The sequence below is a fragment of the Oryx dammah genome, unplaced genomic scaffold (genome assembly GCF_014754425.2).
Source record: "Oryx dammah isolate SB20612 unplaced genomic scaffold, SCBI_Odam_1.1 HiC_scaffold_28, whole genome shotgun sequence".
NCBI classification, from domain to species: Eukaryota; Metazoa; Chordata; class Mammalia; order Artiodactyla; family Bovidae; genus Oryx; species Oryx dammah.
This window is the reverse complement of record NW_024070212.1, coordinates 103,213,483-103,229,348: the sequence shown is the minus strand read 5'-3', so window position 1 is coordinate 103,229,348 and position 15,866 is coordinate 103,213,483. Positions and strand designations below refer to the sequence as shown.

Here is a 15,866-nt window from a genome sequence, read left to right as displayed (position 1 = left end):
AGAGAGAGTAGGTCAGGCACCAAGAACTTTCTAGCGGGGAAAAGTCTCGCCGTTTTGGGGTGGGATTCTGAACCTTTGCGAGGGGGTCGGGGGGAGACCGTCTGGCCTCCGTGCAGGTTCAGAGCCCACCTCCTAGCACCCGTGTGCCCTGAACCGTGCCCTGACCCGGAGGCGAACAAGGTTGCGCTTCAGAGCAGCTTGGCGCGGAGCAGGCCGCTCTGATCCGAGGAGACTTTGGGGGCAGCGTGGCCTTAGCGAGGCTCTTCCCGCAGCCTAAAGAAGGGAAGGGCAGAGGTGCGGTGGGTGGGAGGGAGAGCAGACACACCTGAGCCCCACAGGGCTACGCGCGCAGGCCGTCCAGGCAGGAGCGCGTGCCGCCACACACTGCGCGGGCACGCTTAACACACCGCTCACCACGCGCACCGGCACAAGCCGACGGGTCACACCTCGGGGACACTGCCACCCTCAGCGGGCGGGACCCTGCACACCCATCCACCTCGTGCCCCCGCCCCGCCCCTCCTGACTCAACCCCACCACCTCGAGGAGCCACAGCCACCCCACTCGGCACACACAGCGGGCACGTCTGCATCCACTCGCACCTAAACTCCGCGGGACGCACGTCCCCTCCGCCACCGCGGCAGCGACTCCTCGTTCCGGCGACCACACCGGAGGCGTCCCGCCCGCCCTCAGCCCGGCCTTCGGGTCCACGCAGCTCCGCGAAGGCCGGCGCGCGGCTCGCGCCCGCAGGCCGGTCGGCCCCGGCGCTCCCCCCGGGGGCCGCCACCACGCGGTCCGGTCCCCGCCCCGACTCGGCGGCCTGCGCGGCGGGGGCGTTCTCCCGCCGCCTCCCCGCGCGTCCCCTCCCTCCGCCCGGCCTCGCCGGCTCGCTCGCTCCCTCCCGATTTGGGAAGGCGGCCTCGGGGCGGGCGGGGGCGGCGGGGGCGGGGCGGGGCGGGGGAGGCTGACATGTGAGCGGCGCGCCGGCGGCAGGTGGAAAGGCGAGCGGCATGGAGCGCGTAATAAGAGAGTTGGAGTCGGAAAGAGCCGCCCCAGTCGCCGGGGAAGCGGGCGGTCAGCGCGGGCTCAGTCGGCCCCCCGACTCCGAGCGCCCGCCCCCGGCCCCGGAGCGGCCCCGGCCCGACCCCTAACCCCCGCCGACCGCGCCAGCCCCGGGCCGCCCCGCCGGCCCCGGGTCCGAGCCATGAGCCGCTGAGCGCCCCGCGCGCGCCCCCACTCCGGATCGGACCCGGGCCCCGGCCCCCTCCCGCCCGGCGCCGCCCATGGCCGAGGCCCCCCCGCGCCGGCTCGGCCTGGCCCCCCCGCTCGGGGACGCCCCCCGCGCCGAGCTGGTGGCGCTCACCGCGGTGCAGAGCGAGCGGGGCGAGGCGGGCGGGGGCGGCTCCCCGCGTCGCCTGGGCCTTCTGGGCAGCCCCCTGCCGCCGGGCGCACCCCTCCCAGGACCAGGCTCGGGCTCGGGCTCCGCCTGTGGCCAGCGCTCCTCCGCCGCGCACAAGCGCTACCGCCGCCTGCAGAACTGGGTCTACAACGTGCTGGAGCGACCCCGCGGCTGGGCCTTCGTCTACCACGTCTTTATGTGAGTTTGCGACCCCGAGTCCCCAGCCGCGCCCGCGCTCTGCCGTCCCGCGCGGCCCCTGCTGGAGCCTGGGCCCAGGGGGGAAAGGCCGCCCCGCCCTGGCTCCGCCTCCTGTCCCCCAGCCCCGAGGCCGGCCGACCCTCATCGCTCTGCCCCCAGATCTGAGCCCGATTTCTGATCCCCCTCAGCCTGATCCTAATCCCCGCTCTCCAAGTCCTGACCCTTGCCTGACCTGGCTTCTGACCTCCCCCACCTCAACTCCTTATTTCCACCCTTTCTCCAACCCCTGCTCCTCTGTTCCAGGTACTCTCCACGTCCTGCTTCTTGTCCCCCATCTCTCTCCAATCTGGAGCCACTAAAGTGTGGCTCCCTTTTTTCTCTTCCTCACTTCTGTCTCCCAGACACAGAGGACCCTTTGGCCCTCCCACACTGTCACCCTCTCCACAGCTCTGTAGCTGCAGTAGGTTCCTGCCTGGGCTCCCCCCAGAGATGTCCCTCTCCAGGGACGACCTCCACCCCAGCCCAGGACTGGTCCCCAATTATAGGTGTTTGGGAGGCCCCTTGAGCCGCCAGAGTTCTGACACTGGCGTGTGCTGACTTCTGTAAGTCTTCCCGCAGTCTTCCCTTCCACCCTCAACTTCCCCGTGGCAGCAGTGGGCCATGCCGCCTGCCCTGTGGGCTCGGCCAGCTAGCCTGCCCAGCTCCCGGGCAGCACCAGGGAGCACCAGGCCTGGCTCTGAGCACCCCCAGGGGAAAAGAAGGAGGAGAGGGGTAGGTTTGGAAACACCCAGGCTGCGGGCCCCCTCCTCCCCCTCACCAGGCTCCTACAACTTTCAAAAACACTGACCCTTCTTGGATGTAAAGAGTGAATTTTGGCAGCTCAGAGCTCTGTCTTGGGGGACGGCCTGGCCCAGCAGGGAACATGAGAGGCCCGGCAGATATCAGTTGAAAGACTGGGCCTGGCGCTCGGACGCTCAAAGGTGCCCGAGAGAGACCTCTGGTCCCTGGAAACTGTGCAGATATGAATCCCTTATTGCTGCCCCCAGAGAGGGCCTTCTGGTCTTAGGGTCTCCTGGGTGGTCCCCTTGCCTGTCCACTGGACTACCCTACAGTCCTGCCTGTCTGACTGTCCTTCTGCCAGAGTGAGTTTCTGTCTGTGTGTGAATTGTCCTGTGCCTCCGTCTCTCCTTCTCGTCTGTTTTCACCCCTCGGTTGACCTGTCCAGTTATCTGTGTGCCTGTCTGTCCATCTGCCTATCCACCTGACTCTCACTCTTCTGCTTGTCTGTTTCCAGCTGTCTTTGGTCTGTCTTTCTGCCTGACCCACTGCTGCCTGCTTGCCTGCCTCTGCCGAGTCCTAACTGGCCCACAGAATTTCCGATGGGAGGGGAGGAAATGCTGGCAAAGGAGCCCCCTGACCACATGGAGGGTAGAGGAAGGGAGCTCTTTCAGCCTGCATGTTCCCTTTTTTGCACCTTGGTGCCAGCCTGCCGGGGATGACAGCCACGGCTTGGTGCAAGGACCTCAGGTGGGCCAGGTTGGGGTAGGGCAGAGAGTTGAGATTGCTCTAGACATGAGGCCAGACTTAGGGTCAGGGTCAGTGGTTAGGGGCAGCCCAATCCCCAGTGCCCACTGGGAGGGCCTGGGTGAATTTTTTGCTGCAGAGAGTGCTGTTGGAGTGCTACAGGTTCTGTGCTGGGGTAGCAGGGACAGTGGCATCGGGCATGAGGGACAGGAGACTGCTAATTAAGAGCCTCTGCATTGAGATGCCCTTGCCCACCCTACAGCCTGGGTGCTCGCGGAGCCTGAGACACTCTGCGGGCTCCACTTGGGACATGACTTTTCCAAGGCAAGGCTGGGCCTGGGAAAGCACTAGGGCTCTGAGGTGGGGGTCCTTCATCTCCAGGCCCGGCCTCTCAGCCCCTGTAAAGGACACTGGGGGTGAAGGGCCTGCCTTGTGTCCTCTAGCCAACACTGTCTTCCCCTCCTCTGGAGGGGCCGCTCCTTCCTCTCCAGGAGCTAAATCTGCTGGTACCTTTGCCCCACATCCTGCCCTTTCTGGATGCCAGGAATGCCCTGGCCAGGGCCAGGCTAGTTCTGACCACTTGTCCCCAGGAGCCCAGGGCTGAGGCATCTCTCGGGAACTCTGGGAGACGAAACACGGCATGAAAATGTCCGGATGTTTGGGGATCTCGGGGAACTGGTCATTCATCTTAGAGGTCAGGAACCCCACCTCTTGCATGCTGTGCAGTCTTGGGCTGATCGCCACAGCTCTCTGAGCTTTAGATCTCTGGGCCATCAGAGTGGGGAGAAACCCCAGCCTTGTGGGCCTTCGACTTGGATGAGCAATGGGTGGGAAAGACTTTGGTGAGCTGCAGGGGCCTGCAGGGGCCTGCGGGAGCGTGAGGGATGGATGGTATTATTGGGCTGGGGGAGGGGGCTGCTTGGGAGGCCTCTCCTGCTCTTGAGGAGCTCCAGATGTGGGGTCACTCCCTGCAGGGTCTTGGGCGAGCCAGGAAGTGCTTTATACCATTGGACTTCAACCCCGATTGTTCCACTTTTGGTCAAAATCCTTCCCCCATCCCCAGTGACCCTCACAGGCAGCCCAAATGAGGGGAGTCCAGGGTGCACAGGTAGCTAGGAGCCCCTTGCGGGAGATGTGGGGCCTGGTGGGAGGGGCCCCAGCAGGGAAGCCTCTGGGAGAAGGACTCAGAGAGGAGGGAATGGAGGTGAGCTGGCCCTTTCACCCCAGGGCACACCTTCCTCGCACCTGCCAGCCAGGCTCCACCCAGAACCCACACCGTCTCTGGCCCCGAGGTGTGGGCGATTGCCCAGAGGACCAGCCCTAGTTCTGCCTCTCCTGCCAGTGGCTACAGCCGCTGGAAAGTGGGAACCCGCTGACTCTTGTCTTCTCATTGAGATCCAGAAAGAGGGACTGCTGGCTCTGTGAGCTCTCCCGCCTCCCTTCAGGCCCTTGGTCCTGTCACCAAGCCCCCACTCTCCTCCCCTGGGCCCCAGTCCTTGATTTCAACCCTCAACTCTTCACAGGCCCCGCTCTTTGAATTTTGAGAAACACCACATCACTGCCCATCCTGCTTCTGAGCCCTTGGAAGGGATCTTTGCTCCTTGCTGCCCCCTGCCAAGGGCCACGCCGGCTTCCCTTTTGAAGTCAGAGGCTGGAAGGGGCAAGTCTGAGCAAAGCACTATCTCCCCTCGTCTTCCCCACTCTGCTGCGCTGCTGTGGGACTCTTGCAGCTCCCAGCCCCCAGCTGCCCCGCGATCTCTAAGTGAAGGTTTACACTCTGTAAACATCCTCCGGCAGCCTTGTCCCTGGGGTCAGAAGCTGTGGGAATGGGGAGGGAAGGAGGCAGCGGCAGCTCCCGAAGCCCTCAGCCTCCCAACCCCGGCGTCCCCCTACCTCCCACCCTGACTGTCTGAGAGAGAACATGGCCAGCAAAGGGTGCCCAGAGACCCCAGGGAAGGGGCCACACATTTTAACGGCCCCATTTTGTTGATGACAAAAGCGAGGCTCTGGAGACCCATCACACAGGAGAGCAGTGGCAGGCGCAAGGGCTGGAGCCGAAGACTCCTGACTGCCTGTGCAGGGCCTCCCTGCTGCTCCCCGAGGCTGCCTGGGTTGGCTCTTGAAGTTTGAACTGAAATTGCTGATCACATGTGGATCATCAGCTATATGCCGAGCACCGAGCTAAGCGTCCTCTATAAACCACAGTTGCTGTGTCCTTCAGCAGCCTGGCAAGGTGGGTGCTGGTGTCCTCCTCGTGCTGGTGAGGAAACTGAGGCTCAGGAGAGGTCTCGCAATCAGCGTTGGGGAGCCTCAGCCCAGAGCTGGGGCTGCCCGCACTGTCTTCCTCCTGCACCTTGCCTCCAGCCTGCACCCCAACCCTGGGTTGCTCAGGAGCTGTGCTCCCGTGCCTTTGTCCCTGTGTCCCTAGCACACAGGCGGGGTGGGGGGGGGGGAGGTGGGCAGTGGCAGGATTTTGTGAAACGGGATGGCAATTGCCCGGCCTCACACATACAGTCATACTTTGGTTGTGCATGGCGATGATTCTGCACGCACACATCCCCACTGTATGCCCATTGGTGTGTCTTACTCACGCACTCTGGCAACTTGGACACACCTGCCTGTGGATGTCGTAAGAGCGCACGTAGCACACATCCGAGGGAAAGAAGTCTACTGCACAGCTGCTCCCACCTTTTCTCTGTCTTCACAGACGCACGCTTGGGTCTGCGCCCCAGCCTAAACCTCTAGGACAGGGCAGAGTCGGTCCCATCTCTTGAGTTTTCTGCCCCTGCCTGTCCACAGCTGCAGGAGTGCCCTTATGGGTCTGTGTGTGTTTCTTCATCCGCCTTGGGCAGCCCCAGACCCATGTGGGAGTGGGTGGCTGACTTCCTAGCACTTTGCCAGCCTTTGCTTCTCCTGAAGGGCCCTGTGGTGCACTGCTGAGTTCACTAAGACACCGAAAGGGGCAGGTACTTGCCCAAGATCACATCTGATGAGTTGGTGGTAGAACGGTGCCTGGAACCGAGGCCTTCTGCCTCTCAGATCAGGACTTGAATATTTTTGTTTATTTGGCTGCACCTCACACAGGATTCGGAGAAGGCAGTGGCGCCCCACTCCAGTACTCTTGCCTGGAAAATCCCATGGATGGAGGAGCCTGGTAGGCTGCAGTCCATGGGGTCGCTGAGAGTTGGACACGACTCAGTGACTTCACTTTCACTTTTCACTTTCATGCACTGGAGAAGGAAATGGTAACCCACTCCAGTGTTCTTGCCTGGAGAATCCCAGGGACGGCAGAGCCTGGTGGGCTGCCGTCTATGGGGTCGCACAGAGTCGGACACGACTGAAGTGACTTAGCAGCAGCAGCAGCAGCACCCAGGATCTTCACTGCAGCATGCGGGATCTTTAGTTTAGCTGCAGCATGTGGGATCTAGTTCCCTGCCTAAGGATTGAACCTAGACCCCCTGTATCGGGAGCACAGGTTCTTAGCCACTGGACCACCAGATCAGGATTTTAGATACGATTTTTCATCGCTCAGCTGATGAGGAAGATTGCTCCAAGAACTTGGCCTTGCGATGGCGAGAGTCTTGGGGTATGACCCACGGTTTTATTCTGCTGTTTTGCAGTGTCAGTCCTTTAGGTTGGCCTTTGTAAGAAGGGAAGTGGAGAGGCTGTCCTGCCAGCCTTCGAGCCCTTCTTCTCTCTCTCTCCTTTCCCCTTCCACTCCTTTGCTCCCTCCTTTCCACATTCTTCTTGGCAGGCAGGCGGGTGGGGTGGGTGGTCACTGGAGCATGTTGGATCTCTTATTGTCTATGACCCCATCCCAGCTCCATGGTACATTCGTTCCTTCCATCGAGGAAGCCTTGCTGGCTGTCTAACTTCAGTGTCTGTTGCTGCAGAAATCTATATTTTCAGAATGTTGGAGCCAGGAGAGTTTCAAGAGGTGATTCTTCTTAGGCTGATGGCAGCACTTTGAGTGGGTGATAAGGTTCTCAGAGCCAGTCAAGGGAGCTGAAATGGCCTGGGGAACAGGGAGAGAGGAAGGCTCTGCAGACCCAGAGGAGGCCGTGTGGGGAACTTCTCCAGACTTGGAGAAGCCAGCTGGAGGTTTTCTCAGCTCCCTTCCTCCACCCACATGCACACCTGTGGGTCTTTGGCCAGGGCTGACCTTCTTATGGGCTATGGGCCTGGCAGGGAATTCTGAATGTCTGACAGTTGTGGGGCTGAGATGGATGAACAGGGGGGACTTTTCATTTCCCCAGAGGTTGCCCCACCGCGGGTTAAGAGTATAGGATCCGAGTCTGCCAGATTCGGGTTCATTTCTGGTTCTGCTCTTGGCAGTTATGTGTCCTTGGGCAAGTTACTTAACCTCTCTGAGCTTCTATTTTCTCATCAGGAAAAAATAGGACTCATAATACCTGCCTCTAGAACTGTCAGGGCCAAGTGAGGGGAAGCACCTGAGTATCACCATTATTATTATGTTGTTGTTGTTGTCATCGCGCTCCTCCCTGGGGAGAGGTTTGATGGATGTCCTTGTCAGCACCGTGAGTGTATCTGGGTCTTCCCCAGGACAGAGCAGGAGCTGCATTCCCCTGGGTTGCGGGGTGAGCAGCTCGCATGGGGAGCCTGAGGACGCGTCTCTGTAGGCATCGGAGGAATGCTCCGCGGCACTCTCTCTGTTAACCCTTGCAGCCATTCCATCAGCTGGGCACTGTTATGCTCATGCCCACTCGAGGAAAGTGGGGCTGGTGAGGGGATGTCACACACCTGCCCAGCGTCCCTCAGCGAGTGAGATGGTGGCTCCAGGACGTCAAGCTGGGTGCCTAGCATCTCACTGACAGTTCCTTCCTTCACTTGACAAATAGCATTAAAGAGCATTAACTCTGTAGCAGGTCTGGGGAGGCAGAGGGAGACAGGCATGTCTGCCCCAGCCTGGCGTGTCTGCCCCAGCCTGGCGGCAGTGGTGGGGGCTGTCCAGTGAGGAGGCTGTAGAGTCTATCTGGACCACTGGGCTTTCCTGCCTCCTCTCCCGGGGGCTCCCAGAGAGGGTGGAGGTGTGTGCGTGTCCGCGTGTGCACAAAGAGGAGGGCATCCATGAGAGTGTTACTGCACAGCTGAGGCCAAACCCTGCAGCTAGCATGGCCCCAGGCAGGTAGAAGTGGAGTTGTGGGACCTAAGGGCACGGGCAGGGAGGGGAGGGCCACCCCCCACTCTCTCCTGAGCATGCTGTTCTGTGGATAGGCACAGGGCATCCCCAAGGAGACTGAGAGGTCTCGGTCCCAGCACTTGCTGGGAAGATGCCTGCCCCCTACTCCACCCCAGCCCCTGAGCCTCACTGTCCCCCTCTGTAAAATGGGGCTAAACGGGAAAGTGGGCTGGTAAGGTCTGCCTGGCACAGTGGGACTCTGGATGAATGGGAGGAACCGCTGTCTCAGACCGTCAGCCTTGTAGGGTGCGGGGTGGTGGGAGTTCTCCAGCACATTCTCCCTGAGCCCCACCCCCAGGAGTGGGAAGCACTGACAAGGACACTCAAAAGACTGCCTGCCTTCTAGCGGGGACCCTGAGGGTTTGGGGAGAGGGTGCTGATCAGGCTTCTGGGGCCCCTATAAAGCCCCCACTGTAGGACTCCAGGTTTTCTGGGCAACTTTTGTCCCTCGGGCAGGATCTGCTTGCCCTGGAGGTTGGCACCTGGGGGGGTAGTGAGCATGGAAGGGGCAGCCCCAGGCAGCAGACTAATTGAGCTGGGAATCCGTGGGCAGTGCCTGAGGGAGAGAGGTGAGGGAGCAGGGATTCAGCGATTCCTTCCTTTCTGAGATTTGGGGAGGGATGGTTGGAATGGGGTCTCCAGCCCAGGGGCCCTCCCTAATCCCTGCAGGGAAATCTGGGGAACGCTTTCTCCTGAGACTCCTCAGACATCCAGGCCAGGCAGCTGGGGAAGTGGTGGGGAGCTGGAGATAAAGGGACCCACTGAAGCAGGTGAGATGGAGGTCAGACAGCAGGAAGGACTGACTGCTCCACACCAGGAGGCAGAGTGAGATTCCCTGGGGTACCCTTTCCAATGCTGGGGAACCCACCTCTGGCTGGGTTGGACAAGATTTACTCTGCTCATTGTCCCTATCAAGCAAGTGGCCCCTCACAATGTGATGGAAGGAGAGTGGATGGAGCTGCTTGAGCCCCTCTGTTGGGGGCAGGGGAGGAATAGATCAGGCACCCTTGAACTTTCAGGGAGGGTGGGCACAGGCTACCTCTCTTTCATCCTTGCTTCCTTGCTGCTCCTCCCTGGGAGCCTCAGGCCCGTCCAGGTCACTGTCTTTGGGTTTATTTTTTGCTGGGCTCGGCTGTCCCCTGGGAGGGGAGGGGTAGGGAGAGAAAAAGGGAGAAGGAACTGCTCTGTCAGCACAATCCCGGCGCCTCTGCTCCTGCTCTGCTTGGCCCGGCTGCCATCCTCTTCTGGAAGGACCCGGCCCAGGGCCCGGGACAGTGGGGCCCCAGACCCATGTGGGACCACCTTCCCTGGGGCAAGACCAGCAGGTCTGGAACAGGCCTTTCTCCCCTCACCCTTCCTCCTGCCGCAGAGCATCAAAAGCAGAAGGGCCTCTGAGCTCAAGCAGGTCATGGCTTCACTTCACAGTTGGGGAAACTGAGGCCAGGAGGAAGAATCCAGCATGCCTGGGGCCTTCTCCACCTCCCCTCCGCAATAGATGAGAGTTGTGCTAGAGTCGCTGAGAACAGAGGGAAGCTGCCTGCCAGTTCCACGCTGTCCTCTGAGAGTTGGGGGCAGTTCCTGGGTTCATTTACTCATCTAATCTTCCAACCTCTGGGGACTGGTAACCGTCTGGTGGGAGAGACACAGGATGAGGGAGGAACATATGAACCATGCCTCTCCCCGCAACCCCATGCCCTTTGTCTTCCTTTCTGTTGAAAAATAAATTAGCCCCATTTTACAGATAGGGAAAGTAAGGCCCAAAGTCAGCATAGCTAATAAGTTGTTGAAACAGGATTTGAACCCAGGATGTGGCTCCTGGGATGTTGCCCTGCTGCCTCCTTGCTCGCACAGGCCCTTCCCTTGGGCTCTTACCAGGGTTCTGTCAGCTGCCTCCTCCTTCTGCTCCTTGAATATTGGGGCTCCTGGGGCTCTGTCCTGGGTCCTCCTCTCCATGTACAATTTCTGTGTGAGTGAGGGTGTGTCTCACATACTCCTCTGACTTGGTGGCGGTGGGGGGAGTCACCTCTGTGATGACAGCCTCCCACTCTGCAGTTTCATCCCTAAGCTTCCTGTGGACCCCTTGCCTCTTCATCCGCAAAGAACCTCAGGCTTGGCATTTGTCTCCAGATCTACCCTCCCCTCCCCAGCAGTGACTTCTCTACCCCTAGGGCCCAAGTCAGGAAGCCCTGTCTCAAGCATCCTTGGCTCCTTGCCTAAGAAACAGCTTGGAGTGCGCCCAGGTGTGCCTTTAATACTCCAGATGCTTTTCCTTCTGCCTCAAACTCCCTCTTGTCTCTTGCGCACCCCATCATCTAGAGAACTCCTATCTTTCCTTCAAATCCGAGTTTGAACCACCACATCTTCTTGGAATCACTGCATGCTCCACCTGAAGCTTGACTGGGGGCCCTTCAGAGACCCCTGAGCTCTACTCACCCACTCTGTGTGTTCTGGGCTCCTCTCAGTGGTGGGTTGAGCACAGTTCTTGGTTGGTAATCAGTGAATGTTTGCTGAGCCAAGGAATGAAGGTGACATTGAGGCAGGCTGTAAGGATGAGAAGGGTTTTGCTGATTAGCGAGGAGTGGAAAAAGGACCCCTAGGTCCTCTGGGTGCAGGCAGTGAGCTGGAAACGCTTGTGATTTTTGTCCTGAACGCGCTTCAGGTGGCGGCAAAAGCTAGAGAAAAGGCTTTGAGGTGGTACTCTGCTCCTCTACCCTCTTTGCCCTAGGATCTGCAGAGTCTGATGTGTCCAAGGCCCCGAGGGTCAGGCTATAAAGGTGGGCTTTACCCTGTGGATGATGGAGAGCCTTAGGCAGTGGCAGATCAGGGAGGCACCACTGGCTGGGAGCCCGGGCTTGATTGATCTCTTATCAGAACTAGGGTTCTGCAAACTAGACCACTCAGCTCCCCAGGTACTGCTATGTGGCAGCACTACTCATGTTCCCATTTTGCAGATAGGAAACTGAGGCTCAGAAGGCGGGAATCATGTGCACCAAGTGACATGACTTGGTGGAGTCAGGATTCAAGCCCGTGTTTGTGTGACTCCCAAGCCCAAGCTCCAGAGGAGTCTCACATGCGTCAGCAGACCCGGGCTTTTTTCAGTGACCTAAGGCAAAGCTGAGAGAACTAAGGACAACGTGGTGACTTTTTCATAAAGCTAAACTTATTCCATTTAAAGGACTGTCATTTAGTCTGAGATTATGTCCTTTCTCTTATGAAATGATGGGCCTGGGAATTTTTTAAAGAATGTCCTTACTTGGTGAAATAAAAAAGTTGACAACCTCATGCAGTCCCTAAATTGTTTTTGAAAATTCTACCCTTGCGTGAAATCCCTGAGTCTGGGCGCCATCCTGCCTCCTCCCGCCTGAGCATTGGGACCAGAAGTCGGAGGCATCCAGGTAGGAAAGGAAGGATTAGAGGGCTGGGGGAGCTGTCAGTCTGCCCTGTCTATTTCTCCTGGGCCTCTGGGCCAGCCTGCCCTGGAGTGCAGCGAGGACCCGCCCAGGGCTCTTGCCAAGACTGGTCTGCATGGAGGATGGGGCAGGTCACCCAGGATCAGGGCTTGCCCCTCAGTTAAAGGAACACTGAACCCAGAGTCAGCAGGCTAGGGATTGGTGCCCACCTCTGCTTCTTAAAGGCTGTGTAACCTCAGGCAGGTGACTCAACCTCGCTCAGGCTCTTGCTTCCCATCATCCATGGAGAAGGACAGTTATCATCTCTGCCTGCCCCCAGCATCAAGTGGCTCATGGGCTACAAAGTGCTGTGAGGAACAGGGCCTCCTGTGCTTCTACCCTCCCTGCTCCCAAGTGCACGCTCCCTCTTCTCACCCTGGCCTGAAGAGCATGTATTCCAGACTGGCAATTCCTCAGGAGCCCCTACAGAGTAGCTGGGGGCCTGGGGTGGGGTGGGGGTGGGGTCTCTGTGACAACCTTACTGGGGCCAGGCTGAGAGGCCCAGAGTTCTAACAGTTTTCATATACTAATGAGTTTCATAGTCTAACCTGTGTGGGGTATGGTGCCAGATATGGGGTATTTTCCACATGCTATTGTACTTCATTTAATCCTTTTCAGAGCCCTAGGAGGTAGGCACTGTCATTACTCTATTGTATAGAGGAGGATGCTGTGCTGTGCTTAGTGGCTCAATCGTGTCTGACTCTTTGTGACCCCATGGACTGTAGCCCGCCAGGCTCCTCTGTCCATGGGATTCTCCAGGCAAGAATACTGGAGTGGGTTGCCACGCCCTCCTCCAGGGGATCTTCCCAACCCAGGAATCGAACCAGGGTCTCCTGCATTGCAGACAGATTCTTTACCAGCTGAGCCACCAGGGAAGTCCATAGGAGAGGATACTGAAGCTTAAATGGTCAGCTTGTGCCCTGTCACGCAGCCACTAAGCAGCGAGTATCCAGGAGGACCGCCCTGAAGCCTGAGTGGGAGGGCCTCTGTGATGTGAGAAGGTGGAAGCAGGTTCACTGGGCTCCAGTGGGCGAGCCAGGGTGGGGGACACTTGCAGTATACAGAGGGAGTGTGGTCTGGGCTGGGAAAGCAAGACACACCTTCTCGCTGGGTGACTTCAGGCAGTTGCCTCCCTCTCTGCGGTTCAGCCTCCCCTGTTGCTGGGCCTCTCAATAATAATAAAGATAATAAGAGCCCATGCTTATGGAAGACCTGCTGTGTGCTGACACTGCTCTGAGGACTTGCCATTTTTCCTTTCACTTTTTCCTCTCAGTGACCAGAGGAGGTAGGTCCTATGGTTATGCCCATTTTTCAGATGAGGAGGCCAAGGTACAGAGAGGTTGAGTAACTTGCATGAGTATAGGTTGTGGGGCCAGGGGTCAGTCAAAGCCCAGAGTCTAGCTCTGGAGGCCGTCATCTTTCCCACCAGATTATTCCTAACTGGGGTCTTCCCTGATGGCTCAGGCAGCCCACTCCAGTATTTTTGCCTGGAGAATCCCATGGCGGGCTACAGTCCCTGGGGACACAAAGAGTCAGCCACGACTGAGCACACACATGCGTACCTAACTGGCCCCGATGGGCCTGCCTGCGGGGAGGCTGCTGCGAGGACCAGCTGAGCCTCAAGGTTCAGGTTCTGTCCCTATCGCAGTTCTACACTTTCTTGCTCTTTCATTTGGGAAGCCTTGCCTGGCAGTCCTTGAGGGGCTAGGCCCTATCCCAAGAGCTGGGGACAGAGCAATGAATCAGACTCTCCCCTGCTCCCTGGCGAGAGATGTGCCAGGCGGCTGGCAGCTGTCTGGGTGGAATCCTGTGGGGGCCCAGCTCAGAGAAGCGGAGCCCAGCCCCAAACTGGCGGTGACTGGGAAGGCTTCCCAGAGGAAGAGGTTTCAGCGGAGACCTGAAACGTGAGGAGCCAGAGTCAACCAGGCAAAAAGGAGGAGGGAACAGCATTCTGGGCCGAGGGACTAGCATGGGCAAAGCCCTGAGGTGGGGCTGAACATGACCTTTGCAAAGAACTGAGAGAGGGCAGGAGAGTGGGAGCCTGGATGGGGCGGGAGGTGTGCAGACAAGAGGCTGGAGCGTGAGTGAGGCCAGGCTGAGAACTGCAGGCTGAGGAGCGGAGACTTCCTGGAGGAGACTGGGTTCAGGATAGAATTGGGGACAGGAGTGCCATGGGTGAATTGGTGTCTGAGAAACGCCCCTCTGGGTCTAGCAAGGGGGGGCAGACTCCTGTGGGGAGCTCTGGGGCTGCCACTGGCCTGGCCTTTCTTTCCCTCTGCCTTCCCTTTACGGCCCAGCTGTCTGAGTGGCTCCTCTGGAGCTGCCCACTAACCCTGCCAGGGCCAGGCTGGACCTGGCCTGAAGCCCTAGGTTTTTGCCTGTATGGAAAGTTCAGCTGCTTATGCAAAGTCTGGCCTAGGGGAACGTGTGTGTGAGTGAGCTGAGGGAGGCCTTGGAAACAGAGTGGGTAGGTGCAGGCTCTGATGGGGGTCTGGGGTCTGTGGGGGTCCCCAGAACAGTGATCTTAGAACAGCCCCACAATAGCACCCGGGTTTGGCCCAGGGATGGTGGGGTACCTGGGGGAAAGGGGCAGAGCCCACAGGGCTTAGCCTGTTGAACTCCTTGCTGCCTCCCTGTCTGCCAGTTAGGGTGTGGAAATCACTGACCCCACCCAGCCCCCTCAGTCCCCCTGATGCAGAAACTGAGGCCCAGAAGAGGGCATGCAACAAACTTAGGCGAGTGGCAGAGCCCAGGCTCAGCCCAAGAGTCCCGATTGTCCCCATCAACAATAAAGAACCAGTGCAAACCTCTCTGCAGCGCTGGCCTGGGCTCAGGTCCCCTCCGTGTGGTCTTGGGCAGGTCTCTTCACATCTCTGAGCTTCGGCCTCGGGGTCCAAAATGCTACCTCATACTGGGAAGAGCATCACCTCTCCCATCTGAGGCTTTAAGGCATGCCTGACCCATCATGGGGCTTAATCAATGTTTACTCAATGAATCTCACTGAATTCTCACAATGCTGGAGGAAGATATTTATTACACTATTTTTATACTGAGGCTCAGGAAGAAGTGACTTGCCCAAGGGCATTCAGCTGAGAAGTAGCTGATATAGGGCTGGAGCCCAGGTGTCTGGGCACCTGTCTAGGACCCCTGATGGACACGGCTCCTATTTTGAGCTCTCAGTGAAAAGCAGCTGGTGTCCCAAGCAAGCTCCATCCGTTGGTTGGCCAAAGTGTGAGTGTGTGTGTGTGTGTGTGTGTGAGGTTAGGCTGGCTGGCAGGCTGGAACTCAGCTCACATCAACTCCTGTGCTTCTGTGCTTGGGCCAGGCTGCAGCTGCTGCCCCATGGGGAAGGGACCTTTCCACTTGCCCTCCCGCATCAAGGTTTTTTTCTCGTGGCCTGCCTAGCTGGAGAGAAGAGCTGGTCATGGCGTGACTAACAGGGCACCTGCCAGCCTCTCCCACGTTGGAGTCTGGCCATCTAATGCCCTGCACATGACAGGCGTGCGGTGGGCACGGGGTGGGGAGACGGATTTGTACTTTTCTAATCCAGGGGCTGCAGCCCTCTTCGGTCTTGGCCAGGGCCGTGGGAGAAGTTTGTCCCTGGCCGCCACCCCTCCATGCCCAGCAGCCCCAGCTCAAATCCCTGGCAAGCACCCGGCTCCTCTGCTTGGGGCCTCCCTTGCCCTGCCCATGCTCCCCGCCCCACCCCCACACCAACTGAGGCCGAGTTGGGACCTATGGGGGCAGATGCTGGGCCGTCTGTGACTGGTGGCGATGCAGTGCCAGGCAGCATTTGGGGCTCAAGGATGGGGCAGTGGCAGGGAGGTTTGGGGCCCAGGCTGGGGCAGAGTTAGGGAGAGGACCTGATAGGGTGCTGAGCTTTGAGTGTTTGGGGCTAATGCTGGGCCACCCCTTCCTGGAGAAATTTGGCTACAAGTCAGGGAGGCAAATGTGTGGGCCGCGCTCCCCCTCGCTGGGCGGTAAACATAGCCGTCTCCCAGGAGACGGGCCCAAACATCTCGGCCCCCCACAGTTATTTATACCAGGACTCCCTCTCCTTCTCAGGCCTGTTCTGGCCTCTCAATCCACTCCTGAGCTG

General features: G+C 59.0%; 1 protein-coding gene across 1 annotated transcript in view; it reads left to right on the top strand.

Moving 5' to 3' along the window:
• Positions 1-1,280: 1,280 nt before the first annotated feature.
• The window catches only part of KCNQ4 (potassium voltage-gated channel subfamily Q member 4), a 58,977-nt gene continuing 44,391 nt past the window's right edge, over positions 1,281-15,866 (top strand). Inside the window, exon 1 of the mRNA XM_040231549.1 lies at positions 1,281-1,594. Coding sequence (XP_040087483.1) covers positions 1,281-1,594 — 314 coding nt within the window. The remainder of the gene's footprint in view (positions 1,595-15,866) is intronic.